Source organism: Dipodomys ordii, unplaced genomic scaffold (genome assembly GCF_000151885.1).
Source record: "Dipodomys ordii isolate 6190 unplaced genomic scaffold, Dord_2.0 Scaffold3, whole genome shotgun sequence".
NCBI classification, from domain to species: domain Eukaryota; kingdom Metazoa; phylum Chordata; class Mammalia; order Rodentia; family Heteromyidae; genus Dipodomys; species Dipodomys ordii.
Window position 1 is genome coordinate 5,506,555 of NW_012267219.1, and position 25,720 is coordinate 5,532,274.

Here is a 25,720-nt window from a genome sequence, read left to right on the forward strand (position 1 = left end):
AAAAAAAAAAAAAAAAACAATGATGAGCATAAAAGCTCAAAAGCTATTTACATATGACAATATAAGATGATGTTAAGCAAAATGGACCCCAAGATCTGGACATAAAAGGTCTTTCTTTGTTGTTGTTGCTTTGAATGTACTATGTGATTTTTTTTATTCCTTTTGTATGTTCTTCTCCCTGTTGGCACTCTACTTGATTTTGGTACCCTGCATCTTGTACATACCTTTGTCTAATTTGGGAGGGGAAGAGGAATAACAAAACGCTGAAACAAGGACACAAGATGACCTATTACAACAATGATACCCACAAGACACTATATTGGAAATGAACTTTACAACTTTGGGGAGGGGGAGGAATGAAGAAAGGGGGAAGAGGGAGGGGATAGCTGTGGAACAATAAAGGAGAGAGTAATAATGCCCAACAAGAAATGTTCTCCTTACCTTACTCATGTAACTGTAACCCCTCTGCACAGCATCATTACAATAAAATAAAATTAAAAATCTTTTAAAGTAAAAAATTATCAAAGTCCATTATTCTGAAGTAAGGAGCAAATTCAAAAGGTAAGATACTTTCTTGAATATGTCATTAATTAGGCAGAATTTTATCCAGCACTTAAATGTTATAAGACAATTCTTTGTTTATAGGTCTTAATCATATAAATATGTAAATTATCTACGATTTTTTTGAACTCAGAAAAGAGTTCCATAGTGAGGAAATGTCATGTATCACACTCACAAAATTCAAGTAGGCAATAAATATAGCTATCTCTTTTCTCCCTTAAAAAAAAAAATGAAGTTTATGCTGGGCACCAGTGGCTCACGCCTGTAATGCTAGGAACTCAAAGGGCTAAGATCTGAGGATTGTGGTTCAAAAGCAGCCTAAGCAGGCCAATCCATGAGATTCTTATTTCGGATGAATCACTGAAAAGCCAGAGGTGGGGCTGTGGCTCAAGCAGGTAGAGTGCTAAACTTGAGCAAAAAATTCTCAGGGACACACACACACACACACACACACACACACACACACACACACAGCGAAAATTTATTTTAATTATTCAATTGGACATACGTAGAGATGTCAAGAAAGACAACAAGAATGATTCTAAATACTGGCTTTTAACACCTGGACATAAGGTACAAGTAAGCTGTAGGATCAGAATATCATGAAAATGCTTTGTGTGCATGTGTGAAACCACAAAGCTTATTGAGATCCATTTAGGAAGTGGGATGGACAATTAGAGAGAATGCTGGAGAAGGTGTGTCTGATCAAAAGACACCATGTGTGTATAAATAGGCATGTTGAAATGAAACCTTGTGTGTACAACTAATTGTAGAACTAAAAATAATGTATATTTATAAATTTCTTTATCCTGTGTTCTGTGGATGCTTCAGAACTATCCAAAGAGAAATTGTAAGAATTAAATCAAAGGTTAAAAAAACACTGAAATGTCTAATTAATTAAAAGAGTATTAACTTAACATGAAAAAACACCTCCAAAGATGAAGGTGCAAATGAGAAAGAGATTACTAGATACGAAGAACAAAAAACGTGCCCCTAAAATGAATAGAGAGAACAAAATATAAGAGAAGTGAATTTTTCTTAGGAAAAAAATCAACTCAACCTTGAAAAGCTTTACTTAAGAATTAAAAGAGGCACTGGGCCCTGGTGGCTCACGCCTGTAATCCTAGCTACTCAGGAGGCTGAGATCTGAGGATCTCAGTTCAAAGCCAGCCCGGGCAGGAAAGTACTTGAGACTCTTATCTCCAATTAACCATCAGAAAAAGAAAGTGTCACTGTGGCTCAAGTGGTAGAGCGCTCGCCTTTAGCTGAAGAGCTGAGGGACAGTGCCCAGGCCCAGAGTTAAAGCTACAAGACAAAAAGTAAATAAATTAAAAATTAAAAGAGGCAAAATCTAAACAGATAGTGGAATTAAAAAAAACTCAAGGGCAAAGAAACAGTCTTTAAAGTAATTATATGACCCTATCCTATTTCCTAAAAAAAATATTATCCACAGCAAAGTCTGTATTAAAAAGATTGTGTGGGCCTCTAGAACTGTGATCCTAATTTGTATGCTAATAGATGGACTAAATTGTGAAATGTTACCATGTAAAACTGAAACTACTGCATGAAAGAAAAAAAATTTAAATACATATCTTAGGGTTCATTTTCCTAACATCACCTTATCTGACCTTTTCTGCTTGACTCATACATATACTAGATATTGCAAATAAGGGAAACCATGGGACCTATGTTTCTTTGGACCTGGCTTACTTCACTTAATATAATTTTTTCCAAGTCTTTCCATTTCCTAACAAATGGGGCAATGTCATTCTTTCTGATGGAGACATAAAATTCCACTGTGTATATATACCACATTTTCTTGATCCATTCATCTACTGAGGGGCATCTGGGTTGGTTCCAGATCTTAGCTATGGTAAATAATGCTGCAATAAACATAGTTGTGCTGGTAGCTTTAGTGTGGTCTTGTTTGTAAACATTTGGGTAAATGCCCAAAAGTGGAATTGCTGGGTCATAGGGGAGCTCTATGTGGAGTCTTTTGAGGAACCTCCATACTACTTTCCAAAGTGGTTGAACAAGTTTACACTCCCACCAACAATGAAGTAAGGCTCCCTTCTGTCCACATCCCCTCCAGCATCTGTTGTTATTAGAGTTCTTGATTACAGCCATTCTAACTGGGGTGAGGTGATATCTCAATGTTGTTTTGATTTGATTTCTTTTATGGCTAGGGTGGTTGAGCATTTCTTCATGTATCTATTGGCCATCCTTCTTTCTTCTTCAGAGAAGTTTCTCTTTAAGTCATTAGCCCACTTATTTATTGGGCAGTTGTTTCTTTGAGGATTTGTTGTAGGGGGATTTAATTTTTTGAGTTCCAAGTATATTTTAGATATGAGACCCTTGTCTGTTGTATGGCTAATTTTTTTCTTTCATGCATTTGTTTCTAACGCATTTATAAGATTATTTCTTTGTTGCTTTGTATGTCCCTCCCCCACAGTATAACCCCTGCTTTCACTGTACTTGATGTCGGTATAATTTGTGAAGGGGAAGGGGAAAAACAAGTCGTTTAAATAAGGATACAGATGGACCCATTGCAACAATGAGAAGTACAAGTTGTCATGTCGAAAACGAACTTTACAACTTTGGTTGGAGGGGGGCCGGGGGGGGGGGATTGCATGGGAGGGGAGGAGGCTGTGAAGGGATGGGAAGGGTAAGCAAAGGGAGGAGGCTACAATGCTTGATAAGAAATGTACTCACTATCTTGCTCATGTAATTGTAACCCCTCTGTACAGTATTTTCACAATTAAAAAAAAGAATGAAAAAAAACCCTGAAACTACTGGTAACAATAGTTACTTATAAAACACTCCTAAAAAACCACAAGAAAAACAATGTCACCTAATTAATGCAACAGATAAAAAGACATGGAAAGGTCATTAACTAAACTTCTAACTATAAATACATCATCTTTTATAATGAAAGTTTCAATTTAAAGCAGGCTGAAAATGGCAAATAGTTAATAGAACAATCAATCCCAAGGTTGACAAGAGTTTATAAATACAGGTTCCTGCTGATGAAAATGCAAATCAGAATGTTTGTAACTTTACAGAATATATCAACATGTATGAATTTGAATATGTATAAATATTAATAATGGAATATTTTGTGTCTAGTGTAACTTTGATTAGTGCTTCCTTTACACTTTCCAAATATTCCCAACTCCACGCAAAATTATTTTGTAATTAAGAGTATCATTGAGAAAATACCATGGCCTTTCCAATTTTCAATTATTTGATTCATCAAATATTACAAGTGCAGAACAAGTAAATAAACAACTACGGGGAATACAACTGTACACATGAGGGCTCCTTGCAGCATTAGTTTTACTAAAGAAAAATTTAAAAGCAACTCGGGTATGGAATAAGATAGGATGGCTAAGCAAATATGTTCATCGGAAAGATGACACACAATCAGTGAGAAAGGAAAACTCAATCTATATACACACAGCTTAACATTATTACATGATCAATAGTTGAGAGCCGATAGTGGTAAATGGGTAGTGGAATTACAGGTGCTTTAAAGATTCTGTTTTTTAAATTTTATTATCTGTATGTAGCAGTACTAAAGGGTTAGCATTTAACAAAGCAGTTTATGACTACAATGTGTCTTTGATCACCATCATGCCTTTCATCATTTTTGCTCATCCCTCTCAATCCTATCTCTTCCCTTAATTTTTGTAATTTTGTAGGATATGTGTTGAATGTTATGACTACCTTCTCCCCCTCTCCAATCATCATTCATCTCCCCCCTCCAAGTTTCTTCTTTATATTTTATTTATTTCTCAATTTTCTCCAATAACAGTTCATGTTATTTTATATTCTGAAATACATAAATATTATTTTAAGTGGTATTAAATTTTAATAAGTCTATAACATTAAAATATACAATAAATATGACCCAGCTTTAAGAAAACTCTCAAGAGAAACCAATAATAAAAGCACTGAATTGATAAATAATCAAAAAATGGAAAATGAAAACCACTTTCAGAAAAATTTCCTCCATTCACTCGTACTCCAAAGTCTAAATGATACAAATATGGGCCTACCTGTTGACCTCTCATCTAATATATTGATCAACATGCAGTGGACTGCAAATCTTAATACTACATTTCCCAGACTCCGATGCTAGGTGATTTGTGTTAGATTTTACCCTTGGAAGTATGGCAGGTCTAAAGACATGATATTTCCTGACATCCTCCAGTTGTACCATCTAAGAAGACATCATAGGATCCAGCCAGGCCTCCTCTTTTCTAGGCTGATGATACCATCCAATGATTGAGCATGACAGAAAACTATAGCCTGATTACCTTAACAGCAACCTTTGCTACGGGATTAGCAGTTTGCCTGATCAATGCTTCAAAATTTTGCTAAACTTTTAGGGTTTTCCTCCTTGAACACCCTTATTTCTCTTTGAAATAGTCAGATGTTCACCATGGTCTGAAAACTCATTTCTTTTCTTCCTACATCCTCTCTTCTCATAATCCAAAGGTTTCTCCCAGTAAATCTATTGCACTCTGGATTCTGGCTTGGAAAAATGCTTCATGAAGGAAGGAACTTACAAAACAGGAATACTGAAGGAAAAAACGAAGTCATTTTCTCATATTTCTGGCTTCAGAAATGGGGCTTCCCTCCCCACCCCCTGAAGCTGTAAAGTTCATTTTCAACATAGTGTCTTGTACATCTCATTGTTACAATGGGTCAAACTGTTTCCTTATTGCAGCATTTTGTTATTACCTCCAATGAACCACCATAAAAGCCAGAAGTGAATCTGGGGCTCAAGTGGTAGAGCACTAGCCTTGAGCACAAAAGCCCCAAGACTGGCACACACACACACCCAAAGAAAAAAAGGAATGAAGGTAGGAAGGAAGGAAAGAAGGAAGGGAGGGAGGGAGGGAGGGAGGGAGGGAGAGAGGGAGGCAGGCAGGCAGGCAGGCAGGCAGGCAGGCAGACAGGCAGGCAGGCAGGATGGAGGAGGGGTGGGGAGGGAACAGAGAGGAGAGAGGGAGGAAAGAGAGGGAGGGAGGGAAGGAGGGACAGGTGCCTGGAGTTTTATTAATCTTAGTTGAGTAGCAGCATTCAACTTTTCAGGACCCTGGAGTAACATAAAACAATGACAGAGTTAAACCTAGAGAGAGCATCATGACATTCCCAGTCTTGAGCTCAGAGTGTGAACAATCACTTTACTTTTTTCTCTTCCACCTCTAGGGGCAGCAATAGCTTTTAGAAGTTCCAAATGTGAAGTGAGAGCCAACATTCAACACTTTCATCACCAACTCCCTATTTTAAACCACACTACTGTGACTTGCCTTTACTTGGTTCGCATTGAAAGATGAATACCTATTCATTTCATTCTGGATTCCAGAACTTCTCAGTTTTGTTTTCTAAGCTCCATTTGAATATGTTCATACAAGGGGTTTTTATATTACAAAATAGGTGAACCTCAAAAGAAAGTGTTGGGGTAAGATACAAACTCTGGTTTTTGAATGTATATATAATAATGCCTTTTTTAAAAGACTGAAAACCTGAAAAAAAAACAAGATTCTATTGTTTGGGGATAGAAAGTCAGGACAGAAGTCCTATAGGAAGAGGAGTTATAATTAACAAGAGGTCTATGGGACTTAAGGGGCTGATAATAGTCTTGTTTGTGAATAACTGTATACTTATTTGCATTAATTATCTTTTAGAGTTTACTATTGGTTTTATGCATTATGATAGAAGCATGAGCAATCATATCGTTAAAAAAAATAAACTGCTTTGTTAAATGGCAACTCCTTTGTACAACTACTTAAAGATAGTAACAAAAAAGCCTTCAAATAAAGAATTTAAAGCTTAAGGCATGAAAGCAAACTCCAGAAAAATTAATGCTGTACCATTTAAAGTAGAATCACTAGCTCAGAGAAGCATTATCTCTCAGTGTCAATAAATGTATGAATAAATAATAAGTGAATGAATATCAGGCCCCCAAATACATTAATACTGTTCATAAACTAAACCATACAAAAGAATGCCTGGATGTTAATGTCTGGGTGGAAGAATTATAGCTCATTTGATTTCCCTTGATCTATTTCATTCTTGCCAAAGTCCCTCCAACAAACATGTATTACTTTGAAAATTCAATAAAATACATAATAAAATGTGTTACCAAGAGTACACAATAGAGTTGATTAATATAATGACTGTATTCTTTTCTCTCATGACATTGATCCTATAGTTTTCATCAACAATTTTCTTAAAACACTATGAATTCTAAATTATAGTGTACATAAATTAGTATATATCATAATCAACTGTAAACCAGCCCAAGAAAACATAGTAACATAGTTGTGCTGGTACCTTTAGTATAGCCTTGTTTGTGATAGTTTGGGTAAATGCCCAAAAGTGAGATTGCTGGAGAATAGGGGAGCTCTATGTGGAGTGTTTTTTATTGAAGCATTATTTACCATAGCTAAGATATGGAACCAACCCAGATGCCCCTCAGTAGATGAATGGATCAGGAAAATGTGGTGTGTGTATGTATATATATATATATATATATATATATATATACACAATGGAATTCTATGCCCCATCAGAAAGAATGACATCACCCCATTTCTTACAAAATGGAAAGACTTGGAAAAAATTATATTAAGTGAAGCAAGCCAGGCCCCAAAAAACATAGGTCCCATAGTTTCCCTTATTTGCAATAACTAGTATATGTCTAGACAGGACAAGCAGAAAAGGTCAAAAGCTATGTATATATGACCATATAAGATGACGTTAAGTGAAATGAACCCCAAGATAGGGACACAAGTGGATTTTTCTTTCTTCCTATTGTTTTTAATGAATTTGCAATGTACGGTGTGATTTTTTTTTTTGCTTCTTTTGTATGGTCTTCCCCCATGGTATAACCCCTGTTTTCACTGTATTTGATTCCAATGCTCTGCATCTTGTATATACATTTTTCTAATTTGGAGATGGGAAGGGAAATAACAAAATGCTGAAATAAGGATACAGGTTGATCCATTGTAACAATGAGATGTACAAGATACTCGGTTTAAACAAACTTTACAGCTTGGCAGGAGGGAGAAGTTGTGGAGGTGGGAAGAGAAGGGATGGTAGGTGAAAAACAAAGAGGAGGTAACAATGCTCCATAGGAAATGTACTCACTACCTTACTCCTGTAACTGTAACCCCTCTGAACAATATTTTTACAATAAAAAACGTATGTTTAAATAAAAAATCCCATAATGACATAGCTAAATTGAACCCAACAATTTTAACTAAGAAACCAGCTCTCTGAAGATATCCCTCAAGGGTCTTCGCCAAGCATCTCTCCAAACTAAATAACTGAGCATGACCATTCTCTTTGTTTCGTGGCCCACTTTAGCCCACTTATTTATTGGGCAGTTGTTTCTTTGAGGATTTGTTGTTAGGGGATTTAGTTTTTTGAGTTCCAGGTATATTTTAGATATGAGACCCTTGCCATTGTGTGGCTAGTGAAGATCTTCTCCCAATCTGTGGGCTTTCTATTGATCTTGCTAGCTATGTCATTTGCCCTGCAGAAGCTCTGCAACTTTATGCAATCCCATTTGTCCAACCTTTCTTTGATTTGTTGTTTTCCGGGTCTCTATTCAAAAAATTTCGGCCTGCGCCAAGGAGACCTAGGGTTTCTCCGATTCCATCCTGTAATGTTTTCAGAGTGTCTGCTTTGACTTCGAGGTCTTTGATCCATTTGGAGTTGATTCTGGTGCAGGGTGATATATAAGGATCTAGCTTTAGTTTTCTACATGTAGTTAACCAATTTTGCCAGCACAATTTACTGAAGAGGCTGTCTTTCTTTGATTCTATTTTTTTAGCTCCCTTATCAAAGATTAAATGGCTATAGGTCTGTAGGTTCATTTCTGGGTTTTCAATTCTATTCCATTGGTCCTGAGGTCTGTTCTTATGCCAGTACCAAGCTGTTTTGATTACTATGGCTTTGTAGAAGAGCTTGAAATATTTGGTATTGATATTCCTCCAACACTGTTCTTTCTGTTAAGGATTGTTTTTGCTATTTTGGGGTATTTTTGGATTGCCTCTTCTATTTCTTTGAAGAATGAGGTTGGAATATTGATAGGTATCACATTGAATTTGTAGATAGCCTTGGGAAATATTGTCATTTTAACAATGTTGATCTGTCCAATCCAGGAGCATGGGAGGTTTTTCCACTTTCTAAGTTATGTTTTGATTTCCTTTTTCAGGTTTTTAAAGTTTTCCTCATAGAGGTCCTTCACTTCTTTGGTTAATTCCTAGGTATTTTATTTTTTGTGGGGCTATTACGAATGGAGTTGTTTTCCTGATTTCAGCCACACTTTTCTCATTGTTGGCATACAGAAAACCATTGAGTTTTGAGGGTTAATTTTTACCCTGCTACTTTGCCAAAGTTTTGAGTCAGCTTGAGTAATTTGGGAGTGGAGTCTGTGGGATTCCTTAAATACAAGATCATGTTATCTGCAAAGAGGGAGATTTTTACTTCTTCTTTCCCTATTTGGATTCCTTTTATGCTTGCATCTTGTCTTATTGCTGGAGATAGGTATTCTAATAGTAAATTGAAAAGAAGTGGAGAGAGGACATCCTTATCTCATTCCTAAGTTATGAGGAAATGGATTTAGTTTTTCACCATTAAGTATAATGCTGGCTGTAGGTTTCTCATATATAGCCTTTATTGTATTGAGAAAGGTTCCATGGATTCCTAGTTTTTCCCGAACCTTCTCATCATAATGGGGTGTTGGATCTTGTCAAATGCTTTTTCTGCACCTATTGAGATAACCATGTGTTTTTTATCCTTGCTCTTGTTGATGTGGTGAATTATATTGATTTGTGCATATTGAACAAGCTTTGTATCCCTGAAATGAATCCTGTTTGATCGTGGTGTATGATTTTTTTGGATGAACTGTTGAAGTCAAATGGCCAAAATTTTGTTGAGAAGTTTCACATCAATGTTCATCAAAGAAATGGGTCTATAGTTCTCTTTCTTTGATGAGTCCCTGCCTGGTTTGGGGATGAGGGTTACGATGGCTTAGCAAATCTTATCAGCAAAAGAAGAGAACACACCCAATAATTAAAGTCAGAGATGAGAATGGAAACATCACCACAGAAACAACAAAGATTCAGAACTTTATAAGGAAATACTTCTCATACCTTTATGCTAATATGTTTGTTAACTTGACAGAAATGGACCGTTACCTAGCAAATATCGACATGCCGAAACTAAACCAAGTGGGCCCATATCAAGCATTGAAATAGACAGCAATAAGAGACCTCCCATCTAAGAAAAGCCCAGGACCAGAGGCTTTACAGCGGAATTCTACAAGGCTTTCAAAGCAGAGTTCACACCAATACTCCTTCAACTCTTCAATGAAATTGAAAGAGAAAGTTCACCGAACTCTTTATGCTCATTTTCATATCACTAGAATTTACTTAAAGCCCAAAACATGACAGATACACAATGCACATTTGTTCTCCTGGATAGCCAACTGAATGAAGGATAGCCAACAAATGAAGAGTTAACCTTAATCTCTAATGGGTATTATTTCACAGAGGCACTGGACTAAACATACCTATTTTAAATTTGCTTTTCTTTTTTAAGAATCCATTTTAAGAATCCAAAATTTTAACTGAGGTTATTAATAACCTTATAGTATAATGGGAATAGCTATATACAACTTTAGCTAATTAAACTTTTGAGAGAGAGAGAGAAAATTTGTCACCTATGTGTATTGCTTTTACTCAAAATATGAATCTTCTGCCAACTCATCTGTGATGACTCATTGACATTGGATTTGGTTTAGATGCAGTGGGGAGAGAAAGAAAGGACAAGAAAACATATTAGCCTTCTAAGATTAATGACTGTATTTCTTCTGTTGGGAACTTAGAGTCCTAAACTAAAATGTTTCCTCTCCGATCTCCCAATATCTGAGGCTGTACCTAATGTAATTGCTTCCAAGGGGGAAATACTGCTGATATTTTCTGACTAGCTGTCACAATGTTCTGAGTTAATCCTCTCGAAATGCCCAGCTCAATATAATTGTAAGAATCCAGGGCACAATCTTTCCATGGCAGTGTGAACAGTAAACTTATTTGTCTCTGTGTGAGGGAGTGTGGGTTCCCAAAGCACAGAGAATTTTATTAAGAAGAAGACAACAATTTCTAATTTTTAGACATTTGGTTTTTCAGATCCAAATGCTCTAAATTACTAGAGTGTTCTTACATCATGTTAGGAACAGGGAATGACACAATTCTCTATTAGGTTGCTCTGAAAGGCAGGGTATTATTTTGTTGGTATTTTGGCAGAGCTAGTTATTCATCTCTTTCATCTTACACATTTACTTGTCCTGTAATGACCTACATATCACTCTCTTCCTTGCCTACGTGGCTGTCTGCACAACATCCTTGTTACTTCTCACTCTCTCCAAGCATGCTGGTAAGCCTTCTGCCTAGAACATGGTTCCCTTTGATTATTCCCATGATTCCACCCAAAGACCTTACTTAAAATGATCATCCCTCTTGAACACTTCCTATAACTCTTTCTTCCTTTATATCTTTCCACAGCATTGATACCATAAACATTCTACTTGATTTCTTTTTATTATCTCTGTTCTCACTTCTCACATAAAAGAACATGAAAGCGAAGCTTTGTGTCAGTTTTATGACCTAATATATTCTGAGCCCTGATTGGAGGTACTCAAAAAGTACTGTGTAAACAAACAGCTTTTCCTTGAGAAACAACCAACCTAAAATATTCTTATAGGATAGCAACAGATTCAGTGGGTAGAGGAATCCTTGTTCCCAGATAGCAGATGCTTTCCAAGGGGAAATAATGAGAGTATCCTAAATAAAAGCTTCAGATTCTTCCAGATTCACCCCAAATCTTGAAGGGCAGGCAAGAACTAAAAATGAGTTAAGTGGTAATGAAGGCAATTGTTATGTTCTAGAGACAGAATCAAATGATGACTGAGACACCTCATGGTGTTTGATGTTCATTTAGAATTGTCATTGTGTAAGTACAACCTCAGAAGAGGAGTGGACAGCTAATTTAGTAATAGCTTTGGTACCAACTACATGAGTAGAGGCCCTCAGTACATGTAAAGTTCATTTTTCTTAGAAATTGTGGGTAATCTTTGCCTGGATGGAGTGATCCTAAATTAGAACCAAGTGAATCTGAGGACTGTTGAGTGGGAGGAGCTTATGGTAGAGGAATTAGCTCTTGTATACTATTGAGGTCCTTATACCATCAATCCTTTACTTGCAGTGAATATTAACTGACTTCAGTTCATAGCCACACCTTCTTTGGAGATTTACTTTCTGCAAAAGAGCAACTCTTTTTTTAATATATATTTTTATTGTAAAGATATTGCACAGAGGGGTTACAGTTACATGAGTAAGGTAATGAGTACATTTCTTATTGAGCATTGTTACCCCGGAGGAGCTATTTTTGTAAGGAAGCTATTTCCTACCACAAAGAATGGACCAATAACCAAAACCTATGGACAAGGATAGAAAAGACATTGCATCTGACCTCACCTCATGAGAGAATAATCTCTGGGAAGTACTTAAAATTAAAGAGCTCCCCTGTAGGAAAAAATAGTTTATTCTCTAGCTGAGATAATTCATTCTTAATTTTCATCTCTAGCACTTCCCTACTTTGTTTGCTTTTCTACTGAGAGCACTTGTCTAATAACTCACATGACCAAGAAGTCCTGACTTGGCTTTGCTTCAGCGAATCTAGGCTCAGGCACATGGCACATAAATATACAAATGATCTCTGGAAGAAAATTCTAAGTGCCCTCAAAATTCTCACAAATGTGATTTCAATACACATTAAGTTCACAAACATTTAAGAATAACTATAAAACTCTGGGACCAATCTATATGAGTCAATCATCATTAGATGGAGAGATATACAAACAGGAAACTGAACATATGAATGAGAAAAGAAGATATTAAGTGAAAATTAGCAGGAAAATGAGGGAGGTGCTTGGGTTTTGTTATAATTTTAACTTTACTTGTACAAAGGAGTTCCCATTCAATTAAGTGTATACGAATATAATGAATCTTGATCAATAGCACCCCTTTGAACATCTGGCCCCATCCCTTTTAACCTCAGCCCTAACCTCAGTTTTCTTAATTTTGTAGGAGATGCATTGAATTTATGACTGCATTTCCCCCACTTCCTCTCTTCATTCATCTATATCTCTCCCCTCATCCTGCCTCTTGCTTTTGCATGCCCAATTCCTGTTTTCACTTTGTTGGCTGTGAGTCAGTCTTTCTAAGGAATTATATTGTTTGAATTCTGCCCTGACCCTTCCATATTTCAGTCAGTGCACTTGTATGCATGCTGGAGTGTATATTTATCAATTAATTCTAGCTTCTATACATGAAAGAAAATCCCACTTTGGGGAATTTACCCAAATGCTTACAAACAAGACCACACTAAAGCTACCAGCACAACTATGTTTATTGCAGCATTATTTACCATAGCTAAGATATGGAACCAACCCAGATGCCCCTCAGTAGATGAATGGATCAAGAAAATGTGGTATATATACACAATGGAATTCTATGCCTCCATCAGAAAGAATGACATTGCCCCATTTGTTAGGAAATGGAAAGACTTGGAAAAAATTATATTAAGTGAAGTAAGCCAGGCCCAAAGAAACATAGGTCCCATGGTTTCCCTTATTTCCAATAACTAGTATATGTCTGAGACAAGCAGAAACGGTCAGAAGTTGATGTTAGGTGACATGAACCCCAAGATAATGACTCAAATGGTTTTTCTTTCTTGCTTTTGTTTCTAACATACTTATAAGATATTCCTTTGTTGCTTTGTATGTTCCTCTCCCATGGTATAACCCCTGTTTTCACTGTATTTGAAGTTGGTTTAATTTGTGGAGGGGAAGGGAAAAAACAAATCATTTAAACAGATACAGGTAGACCCATTGCAACAATGAGATGTACAAGATGTTATGTCAAAAAACTAACTTTACAACTTTGTCGGGGGAGGGAGGGAGGATAGGGGGGTCGTGGGGAGGGGAGATGGGAATGGATGGAAAGGGGAAACAAAGGAAGAGGCAACAATGTTTGATATGAAATGTACTCATTACCTTGCCCATGTAATTGTTACCCCTCTGTACAGTATTTTCACAATAAAAAAATGAATAGAAAAAAAAAGAATAAAGACAGAGCAAATACAAAAAAAAGGAAAAGAAAACAGTATTTATTGTTTTCATCTTAGAATCAGGATGGAGAGGAGACAAGGTTCTCATCCTAACCATTGAGAAGTAAATGCATCTTCCTCAGGGCCAAATATACTTCAGATATCTCCAATGTCTTGGCTTCATACCTAAAGACAGCACACTGGTGTTTTCTGGCACCCAAAATCTAAATTAAAGGACTGAAGGCAAGTACACCCAGTTAGACCACTTGGGAAGATAAGAAGAATTTTATTATCCTTTTGGACCAAAGCAATTAACTCTAGATCAAATTAGTTCTAGACCAATGCAAATGACTCTAGATAGGACCCTATAGCGTGTGAAGTCTCAAGTTGCTGGGCAATTTGCAAAAGCACTGAAAACTCAAGTTTAGCTCTCCACCCAAAGATCTGGCATGTAATAAGCATAATGTAAGTGTTAGTTATGTAACTATAATACAATTAACAAAATAATGAAGGTAAGAGCAGAAAGCTAAGAAATGCAAAAGGCATGTAAGGAATGACAAGATACTGAAAAATAAAATTGAATCACCCCTAAAGTGAATAATCAAAAAATAAAAAGATGTGGCACAAATGAGCAATGCTCATGCCAGAAGAGAAGGGAGATTTACAGATTACTGAAACTGGAAAAATGAAAATACTTTGAGCAACATTTTAGTAGTATTACATTGGAAGGAATTATGGGCTATGTTGATATTATCTGGTAAATTTAAGCCCATGCATGCTCTGTGATTCAGGAGTTTTGCTTCTAGGAATATCATCTTAAAATAAAAAATGAAAGAAAATTTTGTACATGCATTCTAAAAGGGTAACACAAAACTGCTCATGGAATCACTGTTCAGAATACTAAGACAATACAATATCAATGTTTGTGTGAGAGGCTAAATACTGAAGTTGTATTCATATAACAAAATATGGATCAACTCTAAAAAATTGACATATAGTCACTATTTTCTATATAGCAACTCTATCAAATCTCACAAACAGGTCTAAATAGGTCATTTTCAAACTGCAGCATGATATTATTGATTTAAATTCAGTAACAACTAAAAGTAGGTAAAGTATCATTTGGGAATGGATTTCCATATTTATATAGTGAATATATTGAGAAAATTGAATGAATTATAACTGAAACATTTAGAGTAATGATTATCTAGAAAGAAAGCTGAAAGGATGAATTTAGAGTACCGACAGAATCATTTGTATACTTTAAGAACATTAAAAACTCAAATTTTTATGGTTTTTCAATTTCCATCTTATGAATATGTTCTACAACTTACATATACATCATCCTTACTATTTTGTATGTAAGCTAGCTCAACACCCAAAGAAAATTTGGTAAAGAAAGAGAAGAAAGAAGTATGAGAGGAAGGATGAAGAGAGAAAGGGAGGGGAGGAGGACAGGTAGGAAGGAGAGGAAAATCTTTCATAAAATCTTCATTGAAAATATCTGTGGCAAGTTGCAATTGGAACAGCAAATCAACCAAGAATTAACTCTCTCTCTCTCTCTCTCTCTCTCTCTCTCTCTCTCTCTCTCCCTCTCTTTCTCTCTCCCTCTCTCTCTTTCAAACTGTATTGGATTTGGCAATTTATGTAATTATCTGGACACAATGTGTAACTTCTTATGTTCACATAGTATGTTGTTGTCAAGTAGTAAGAAATTTTCTTATATGTTTTTATTGTAAAAATACTGTACAGAGGGGTTACAGTTACATGAGTAAGGTAATGAGTACATTTCCTATCGAGCATTGTTACCTCCTCTTTTGTTTTTTCCCTACCATCCCTTCCCTCCCCACCTCTCCAATTCTCCCTACCCCCCGCTTTCCCGAAGTTGTAAAGTACATTTTCAACATAGTGTATTGTACATCTCATTGTTACAATGGGTCAACCTGTATCCTTATTTCAGCATTTTGTTATTTCCCTTCCCCTCACCAAATTATAAAAATGTATATGCAAGATGCTGGGCATTGGAATCAAATACAGTGAAAACAGAGGCTATACCATGGGGGAAGAACATACCAAAAAAAATCACATAGTACCTTATAAATACATTAAAAACAGAAAATGTCTTACTTTGGGGTTAGGTTAGACCAGAACACAACCTAAAATTCTTAGAAACAGCTTTACTAGTGGCATGCAATCTATACTTGCATGGTTTGTTGTTGTTGTTTTATTTTTTTATTGTGAAAACACCATACAGAGGTTCAGAGTGGTTACAATTACATGGGCAAGATAATGAGTACATTTCTTATTAAGCATTGTTGCCTCCTCCTTTGTTTCCCCTTCCTATCCCTTCCCATCACACCTCCCTCCCCCCCGCCCCCCTCCTGCCAAAGTTGTAAAGTTTGTTTTCCAACATAACATCTTGTACATCTCATTGTTGCAATGGGTTCACCTGTATCCCTATTTAAATGATTTGTTTTTGCCCTTCCCCTCCACAAATTATACCATCATCAAATACAGTGAAAGCAGGGGGAGGGACATACAAAGCAACAAAGAAGTCATCTTATAAATATGTTAGAAACAATTGCATGAAAGCAAAAACATTTGAATACTTATCTTCAGGTTCATTTCATCTAACATCAACTTATCTGACCTTTTCTGTTTGTCTCAGACATATACTAGTTATTGCAAATAAGGAAAACCATTCCATCACTAAGATTTTGAAATGAGAAAGCATCTTTTTCATGAACATTTGCTGTGCCAAGCTGACTCACTCACATTTCCTACCCCAAATCTTTTTTAGGTTAGGAACAGGTACTGGGTAGCCCTCAGGGATAGTAGGAATGATATAGGCTCCTTTGTTTAGCCCCAAACAGGGCCTCTCCTCAACAGTGGACAGCTCTTTGGAATGTGAGCAGTTAATATCATTTTGACTTTAGTTGCCTGTGTGGGACATAGTGAATATCCTTTTAATTTTACACTGATCAAGGTTATGAAAGAAATCCTAAAGTTGGTATGAAAGCTTAGAAAAGGATTTGTACTTATACATTATGGGTCGAAAAAAGAATTATGATATGTGAATAACTCTTCACAAAGTCTTATTTCACAAGATGTCTCTTTTTTATTTTAAACAAAAGGGGAAAGGTTTGTTTCACAGGTTTTAATCCTGCAAATCACATCTTCCTTCTCCCTGGTGTTAATGTTCCATGTAATGCTAATTATATGCACATGTGTAATTAATTTAAATGTTAGAGAATTCAAAGCTGTCTTCATTCCCCCTTCACATAGAGCTCCCCTATGACCCAGCAATCCCACTTTTGGACATTTACCCAAATGTTCACAAACAAGGCTATACTAAAGCTACCAGCATAATCATGTTAATCACAGCATTATTTGCCATAGTTAAGATATGGAACCAACCCAGATGCCCCTCAGTAGATGAATGGATCAAGAAAATGTGGAATATATACAGTGGAATTCTATGCCTCCATCAAGAAGAATGGCATTGCTCCATTTGTTAGGAAATGGAAAGATTGGAAAAAATTATATTAAGTGAAGTAAGCCAGGCCCAAAGAAACATAGGTCCCATGGTTTTCCTTATTTGCAATAACTAGCATAAATCTAGGACAAGCAAAAAAGTCAGAAGCTATGCACATATGCCCATGAAAGATGAGGTTAAGTGAAATGAACCAAAAGATAGGGACACAACTGGTTTTTTTTCTTTCTTGCTATTGTTTTTAACGTATGTATAAGGTACTATGTGATTTTTTTTTCTTTTGTATGTTTTTCCCTCACAGTATAACCCCTATTTTCACTGTATTTGATTCCAATGCCCTGCGTCTTGTATATACATTTTTATAATTTGGGGAGGAGAAAGGAAATAACAAAATGCTGGAGTAAGGATACAGATTGACCCTTTGTAACAATGAGATGTACAAGACACTATGTTGAAAATGAACTTTACAACTTTGGGGGTGGGAGGAGGAGTTGTGGAAGTGGGGTGGGAAAGGATGGTAGGGGAAAAACAAAAGAGGAAGTAACAATGCTCAATAGGAAATGTACTCATTACCTTACTCATGTAACTGTAACCCCTCTGTACAGTATTTTTACAATAAAAAAAAAACAAAAGAAAAAAAAGAAATAGAAGAAACTATATTACATCCCTAGGCTTCATAACAGACTGAGAAATGAGTGGTAAAACCATATTTCACAGGAAAATCTAAATTGACTTCTCAGGTTATGAATAGTTGATTATGGTAGGTACAGTTCAGAAATAGCCCTATCTTAACTCATTTGGAAAAGGCAGCTATTCATTATATTCAGTCTAACAGCCAGGAAAGAGGACAGAAAAGGCATCGTTTTGAGCTGTCAAGCTTAACACATACATACAGAGCAAATAGTAGCTCTACTCTACAGCAGAATTCAGCCTGCTCTATATCTTACTGGGAAGGAAATGTGGCCCACAAAAGTGTTTACATATCCTGTGCATATATTATCAACACAAGGACAATTTAAAATGCTTTCTTTACGAGGATGACAGTATTCTGAGGCTCACCGTTATCATGTCACCTCAATGTGTAGCCACTAACTTAGAACGGAGGAAAGACCATTAATTTTTTTATGCTCTTTGCACAATATTTTGCAGAAATGGCAGTAATCCTGGGAATATCATGTTTCCCCTATCAAAGTCATCTTAAGGATGAGTCCCTGTGTTTTAACTTAAAGAGACTTGCTGGGGGCAACACTCATACCTAATAAAATTTAATGGGACAGTGAAGACAAAATGCAGCCGTCTGTATTGAAGGGGAATCCTGTTCCACAGAGAGCTGGGGAGGAAAGAACAAAAGCTTACCTTTATGATGGTTTGCACTGGATACAACTTTCCCCCACAAGGTGACAATAAAGATTATTATTAGCAGTTTTCCTTTTGTTGCTTTCTGCAAGTATCTCTTATTCATCCTGCAGATAAAAAATAAATAAATAAAAATCCTAAGTATGTGAAATCATTGTGTTTCCATTATAGTTGTACTGTATTGGAGCCTTCCATAGCATTTCAGCACTTATTTCCTGAAGCCTCTATCCTTGGCTTAAAAATGCTGCTTGCTGAACATAACTGATGTTTGGTTTTGTCATTGTTATTTGTCTTATTTCTTATTTTTCAGCTAGCCTTGAACTCAGGTTTCTGTTTCCCAAGTTTGGGGATTGTCAGCTTCCCAAGTTTTGGGATCATTATGGTTGCTGTTATTATTATCATCTTTAAGTAGTTGTACAAAGGAGTTTCGATTCAATATATCAATTTATAAGCACAATGTATCTTGAGCAATATCAGCCATTCCATCATTCGCCCCATCTCTCCCAAGCCCACCCATCTCCTCAGTTTGCCTAGTTCTATTTTCACATAAGGTGCTGAGTCACCATTCCTGTTCATAAAGTATGAAAATATATTTATAATATATTATCATATTATATTATAATATAATATTATTTAATATAATACTATATTAATATAATATATATAATTAATATAATATAATATTATTTAAAATATATTATTTTACATTTTGCAAATATTCTTCCTAATGTCAAGCCAAATTATTAAAACAAATACTTTAGGCAAAATGGCATAAATTCCTACACATAATGAAAGCATTCAAATTTATTATTTGTAATGGATCTTAAAAAATCATCTAGTAAAGCAGGCTTTGGTGGCTCACACCTGTAATCCTAGATCTGAGGACGGTGGTTTGAAACCAACCAGGACAGAAAAATCTGTGGGATTCTTATCTCCAATTAATCAGAAAAGCCAGAAGTAGAGCTATGGCTCAAGTGATAGAATGCTAGCCTTGAACACAAAAGTTCAGAAACAGTACCCAGGCCCAAAGTTAAAGCCCCAAGAACTGGGGTGGGGGTGGGAGGAGGTAAAACAGCTTCCTTATTGTAAACTAATCTGATCTATCTAACATGTACAAGCCTGCTTGTAAAAATACAATATTGCTAAAAAATCTACCTTATTGGTCCCATCACAAGTAGGAGAAAATTAAAAAGCAGAATTAAAAATTCCAAGTTAACATTTCCAAGTTGAGCCCATAAAACTCAGGAAAGTGTAAAAATGATATACTAGCACAATAGAGCTACTAGTAATAAAAATTCAGCCCTTAACTTTCTCCAGCACTTTACACATTATATATTTTGTTCTTCAGACCAAATTTAAGGCATGGGTATGTTCATTTCCATGTTGTAGCTGGTGCAATTTGAAATTTTTCTTCACTTAATAATAGTATAAAAATCCCAACTCAGAATGATAGAATTCTAAAATCCTAACACAAATCACTGCATTGCTCAGGGAAAAACAAAACTAACATGGAACAAATCTGTATGTGTGTGTTTATGAGGGTGATAAAATATGTATGTGTCGGCTAGAGTATTTTACATTCAGATCCTATGCTGAATTATAATTGTATTTGTCCTATAGATTCCTATCTTCTCAGATTCTAATGTAACTTCCTGGAGCTACATCCTGATCTACTCTAATTCTTCTTCCTCTTGAATTCTGTAGGTTAATTTTTCTTGTTCCACCTTCAAAGCATTCCTTTTCCCAAAAATATGACCCCATGGTAGTAATGTTGAGTGTATAATTTAAAGAAAGCTTTTACGTGTATAAATATATGAAAAATAAAGTAATATATCACATATTTAAAGAAAGCTTTTACATGTATAAGTGCATGAAAAATAAAATAATACATTACATATTTTGAGAAATATAATGTTAATATTTTTGCTTATAGAAGTTGTACACATTAATCCATATTCCAGGAAGGCATTAGCTTTTGAGTCTGACTATTTGGGTTTGGATCCAGATGCTACCAGTTTCTAAATATGTAACTTTTAAGTAATTTTATTTTTCGTAGATATTCTGCTTAAATATCTCTTCTAACTTTTGGATCTCCTGTTTCAGTTTCTTCTACCATAATCTGTAAATGAAATAATGTATGTGAAATGTCTGTCCCACTGATTTTCATGTTCAGACAGCATACTGATTATAACACTGATTATAAAAATCCTTGTTAATAATAATCTGTTCTTGGAAATGCTGGAAGGCTAAGTTCCATTCATGACACAAATCAGAGGAGTCTAAGGAGCACTCATGGCTGCAAAAGTTCCATTTAACTTTGTCTCATGACAAGCCAAACACAAAATACAATGGATTCAGTGTTAGCAATTTAAAATCATACTTGGGTTTTAAGTCAGACTTCTTATGTAACCATTATATACTTAAATGAAACTCTTCAAAAACTCAGTGTTTTCACTACAGTAAGGCAAGGATAGTAATAATTTATACATCATAGTGCGGCCAAAGATTAAATGAAAAAGTTGTGTAAAGCTGCATACTGCATAGTAAGTAATCATTACTATGGTTATGACTTACTTAGATCAACATTTGATGCAGCCTGGGGCTGGGGAGTAGGGGGCTCCAGTTCCACAGAAGTTGGATACAGTAGAAATATAAAAGGCAGGATGAGATATATTTGGAAAACTTCAGATTTGATAAATGCGTGGCTAAATATATGGTTAAATATATCTTGCCAGAAATATTTTCCAGAAGTCCTTCCACAAAATAACAAAGAATCTTAGTGTCTTCAGGGATTCTCTCAAAGAAATATTGATCAAGATTCATTGTAATCCACAAACTGACATGTTACACAACAACTTAAGGCCTATAATTAATTAATTAACCTCCTATGTGCAAAAAGAAATACTGAGCCATAACAACCACCAACTGTCCCTGTAAGTATTCTATTCTCTTGCTTTTATTTCCTCTCAAAACACTCAAATCAGTTTCAAAATCCTTTTTTCTCACATGATCCACCCTCATGCCACACTTCTACATCCTGTGTCACCACCTGATTGTCCTGCATTTCATATAACAGAATGAATAGCAAAACGTGTCTGACAGGAAGATCTGCTTAGCATAATTCTTGATAATAGCTTTCCCATAGTCAATGTATTCTGCTATGAGGTCAGTGACCCATCATTTATTCCATACCATTGTACATCCACCAAACAGGATGACAGAATGGACAGCTGGCCACAGTGATAGCTAGACATAGAAAATTCAGAAACACCAACAAAGTCAACAGAGTGTCAGCATAGAAAGAAAGAAAAAATAGTTCAATATTGGGGATGCTGCATATTTTCTCCCTATCAGACTGACCACCCCTGTCCAGCCAATCACCATATTCTATACTATCTCCTAGATATCTTTTACATATGCACACTTATACCCACCATCCCTAATGCAGCAGCATAAATTCAGAGAACTAAAATATCTTCCTGGCCATAGCATCCTACCAGATCTTATACCACCTAGAATTTACATCTGGAAATGAGGGCAAAGCATATATCTGACTTTTTACAATTATATTTGCAGTATTAGTACGTTTCTGATAAATACTTTTGACTTAATACAATGTACTTTCTGTGTTACAACCAGATAAGCAACTAAGCTGATGAGACACCCTTGCTTAAAACCTTCACATGTAAACAGCAAAGGAATCAAATCAAATAAAAAGATTCTCCTCTATTCTCAGAAGAAGAAAAACAGGAAAAATAGTATAGTCCACAGCAGAATACTAAAATCCTGGAGCATTTTTTTTCTAGAGACTGACTTTTCGTTATAGCTCTAATCTTCTTCTTTTTTTTGGGGGGGGGCAGTCGTGGGGCTTGAACTCTGGGCATGGACGCTGTCCTTCAGCTCTTCAGTTCAAGGCGAGCGCTCTACCACTTGAGCTACAGAGCCACTTCCGGTTTTCTGGTGGTTTATTGGAGATAGGAGTCTCATGGTCTTTCCTGTTCGGGCTGGCTTTGAACCGCAATCCTCAGATCTCAGCCTCCTGAGTAGCTAGGATTACAGGCGTGAGCCACAAACGTCCGGCTTTCTAATCTTCTTTAATGCTCTTTTATCTCATCTGTTCATCCACACAAATCCACAGATTGTATCTTAAACTTTTCAAATTTTTCTCAATGACTTCCAGTTAAATTTCATTCCCAGGTCACTTGCTATCAGTAACTCACCCCATTCTAACCTACTCTTCAAACTGGCCAGCTTTCCATTGGTCACAATGCAGGTCAGAATGTCTCCTCTAGGATGAACTGTCTGGACCATGTTAAGTATCCTTACAACAGATCCTCGCCAACCACACTACATCACAGTCCATTTCCCATCTCCCAAAGAAGAATCCAGAAAAATAAAAACCACGCCCAGTATATCTGTGAATATGTATTGATCCAAGAACGAAATTAATAACTGGTAAATGAGTGTTGGTTGAATGCTGGTGGCACCTTACAAACAAGCAGATGGGGTAGTTGTCAATGTGAGGAGAAAACACGTGTGTGTTATCTCTTTAGGATGAAATCGGGAGACGATAAACATGAAGAAAACGAGAAAGGAGAGAGATCTCAGACAACATCGGTCAAAATGAAAAGAAGCACAAGAAAAGGGAAATTCATATATAACTTTTTTCTTCTGATTTTTTAAATACAAACCATCTTGGACAAAGTGAAATATAATGGGGTGATCAAAGATTTTTCAAAAAGAACACTACCAAAAGGGAGGAGCAAAAGAGAAAGGAAAATGAACAGGACATTTCTTCTTGACCTTGTACCAAAGCCCAAAAGGAAGAAGCATGCCTTTTTATTCTATTTGCTAACCACCATGTTTCAGCTTAAAATTTTCTACTACAGTTTAGCATTGTCACAGTCATCTGTAAAAACAGCAAAAAACATAAGTGAATTTTATAATCACAAAAAATGAGTTTCAGAAAAGAAACTTTTGAAAGCTAAAAGATAAATGCACACAGAAGATGGAACCTTGAAATTGCTCCCCAAGCAGCAAAAGCTAGCAAGGAACACACAGGAAATGGGGTAATTGAGAAATGGTAACCTTGGCAGTGAAGGATGGTGGAAGGGAAAGGTTGTCAAAGTAGGGAACTGACAGTTAAATCTCCCAGACTTTCTTCCGGTTTCCCCTTCTGTTACAAGTTTCAGTTATATCTACTAAAAAATACATTTATTGTACTAAAATAACCATTTTCAAATGGCTTTTCCCATTAAAAACAGAAAATAAATTTAACTAGTCAAGAGAAGAATGTGAAAAAATGGACATACAACAGAGATTAAAACCTGATTCCAACAACCTAGATTTCTCCTGGGCTTGAGATACTTCTATGGAAAAAAAAGGCCATCTAAGACAACATACAATTAAGTCTTTTAGGATATTTCTCTACATTGATCTAATATTTAGTCAAACCTGCTGTTAAGTAATTACAATGACCTACACTTTTATAAATAGAAAAATCAACCTTTAGTCTGTTTAATTGGTAAGGCATGAGAGCCCTTTCTCCCCCTAGAGACCAGAATGTCTTTATAATATGTAGACTAGGTCATATATCACCACATCAAACAATCTGTGCTTCACATCTCAGAATTTACCACCTCACTGGACTGAGAATAGAAACCAAATTTCATCCTCAAGAAGAATTCCATCAACGACTACTCTGTGGAACTCTGCTTCTCATTCCTCTCCCTCACATTCATTACACTTTAGCCATGTTGGCTTTCCTTCTGTTAATTTTGCCACCTCATTGCTGACCTTCCATGACATTCCTGACATGGTTACTCTGCCTTACAGAGTGGACTGCTTGTCACAAGCATCTTCATTGAGGTAACTCCTGACCACCCTACCCTCTCAAGTCCAGAGGACCTCCAATAGTCTATCCCCAAAACCCAGCAGTATCATTGTTACAGTCTGAAATCATCCTAGACACTTCTTTATACTTTTTACGTGTTTATGCTCTTTCCACTGAAAAGTAACTTCCTTGAGGACAGAAATCTTGTCTATGAGTCACAGCCTAAACACATAAAAAAAAATCTCCTGGATCTTGTATCAAAGGATAGGTTCGATGAAAGAGTTGATGCATTCATTTTATGATCAGAACGAAAAGATGAGTCCTATTTAATGGTGAGATTCAATTGAATCTTTTAATTTAAGAAGAATTAAAATTCCACTGTACTCAATAGTGATGGAAGTGATGACAAGGGTAGTGTACATGTTGGTGGAAAGTAAAGCAAAAAGGGGACAGGAGGAAATGGAAACCAAGGAGACTTCTCTTATAAGAAGTAGGAGATGCTCTCTCATATAGGGAAGGAAAGTAAAACCTGATTTGAAAAGGGAATGTCAAAGAGCCAGCAGGATGGGACAATAGAAGACACCCAAGTCAGAACAGATGCTGAAGGCTTTCAAATGAGGTCAAATAATAGGTAATTTTTGTAAGACTAAAGCATTCTTCAAGCACAATTTAATATTTTATTATTTCTCCTAATATCCATGTTTTATAGGAACAAATGTATCCTTCAAAATGAAACCATTTTTTGTTATTAGCAGGTCACCATAATAATCTCTTAAAATAGGACAGTTTGATTACATTATTGTTTTATTCAAAAACTTAATAGCAGTCTATGTTATTCACCTGTATATTTTATATATATATATATATATATATATATATATGTTATTTACTGTGTGTAGAGCTGTAGATAATATATCTAAGTTATTTACAGAAAAGGCAATTTGGGGGTACATGGAAATATCAGAAATAAAAAAGCAAAAATAAGAAATAAGAAGAGATAGATATATAGATTCATAAATGATAGCTATTACAGAGATGCATATATGAAGTTATAAAGATTCATATATGTGTTAGCATCCTGTGAATAAGAATAGATAACAAGTATTTTTTTAGATATGAGGCCCTTGTCTGTTGTATGGCTAGTGAAGATCTTTTTTTTTTCATTTTATTTTATTTATTTATTTTTTTGTGAACATACTGTACAGAGGGGTTACAATTACATGGGCAGGATAATGCGTACATTTGTTATCAAGCATTGCAGCCTCCTCCTTTGTTTACCCTTCACATCC

The 25,720-nt window shown here is 35.8% G+C and overlaps 1 protein-coding gene across 1 annotated transcript in view; it reads right to left on the reverse strand.

Annotated features, from left to right (window-relative positions):
- Fam19a2 (family with sequence similarity 19 (chemokine (C-C motif)-like), member A2) overlaps positions 1-25,720 on the reverse strand; it is a 434,441-nt gene that overhangs the window by 116,035 nt on the left and 292,686 nt on the right. The window contains exon 2 of the mRNA XM_013020543.1: positions 18,599-18,705. Within this exon, the coding sequence (XP_012875997.1) occupies positions 18,599-18,704 (106 nt within the window). The 5' untranslated portion in view covers position 18,705. The remainder of the gene's footprint in view (positions 1-18,598; positions 18,706-25,720) is intronic.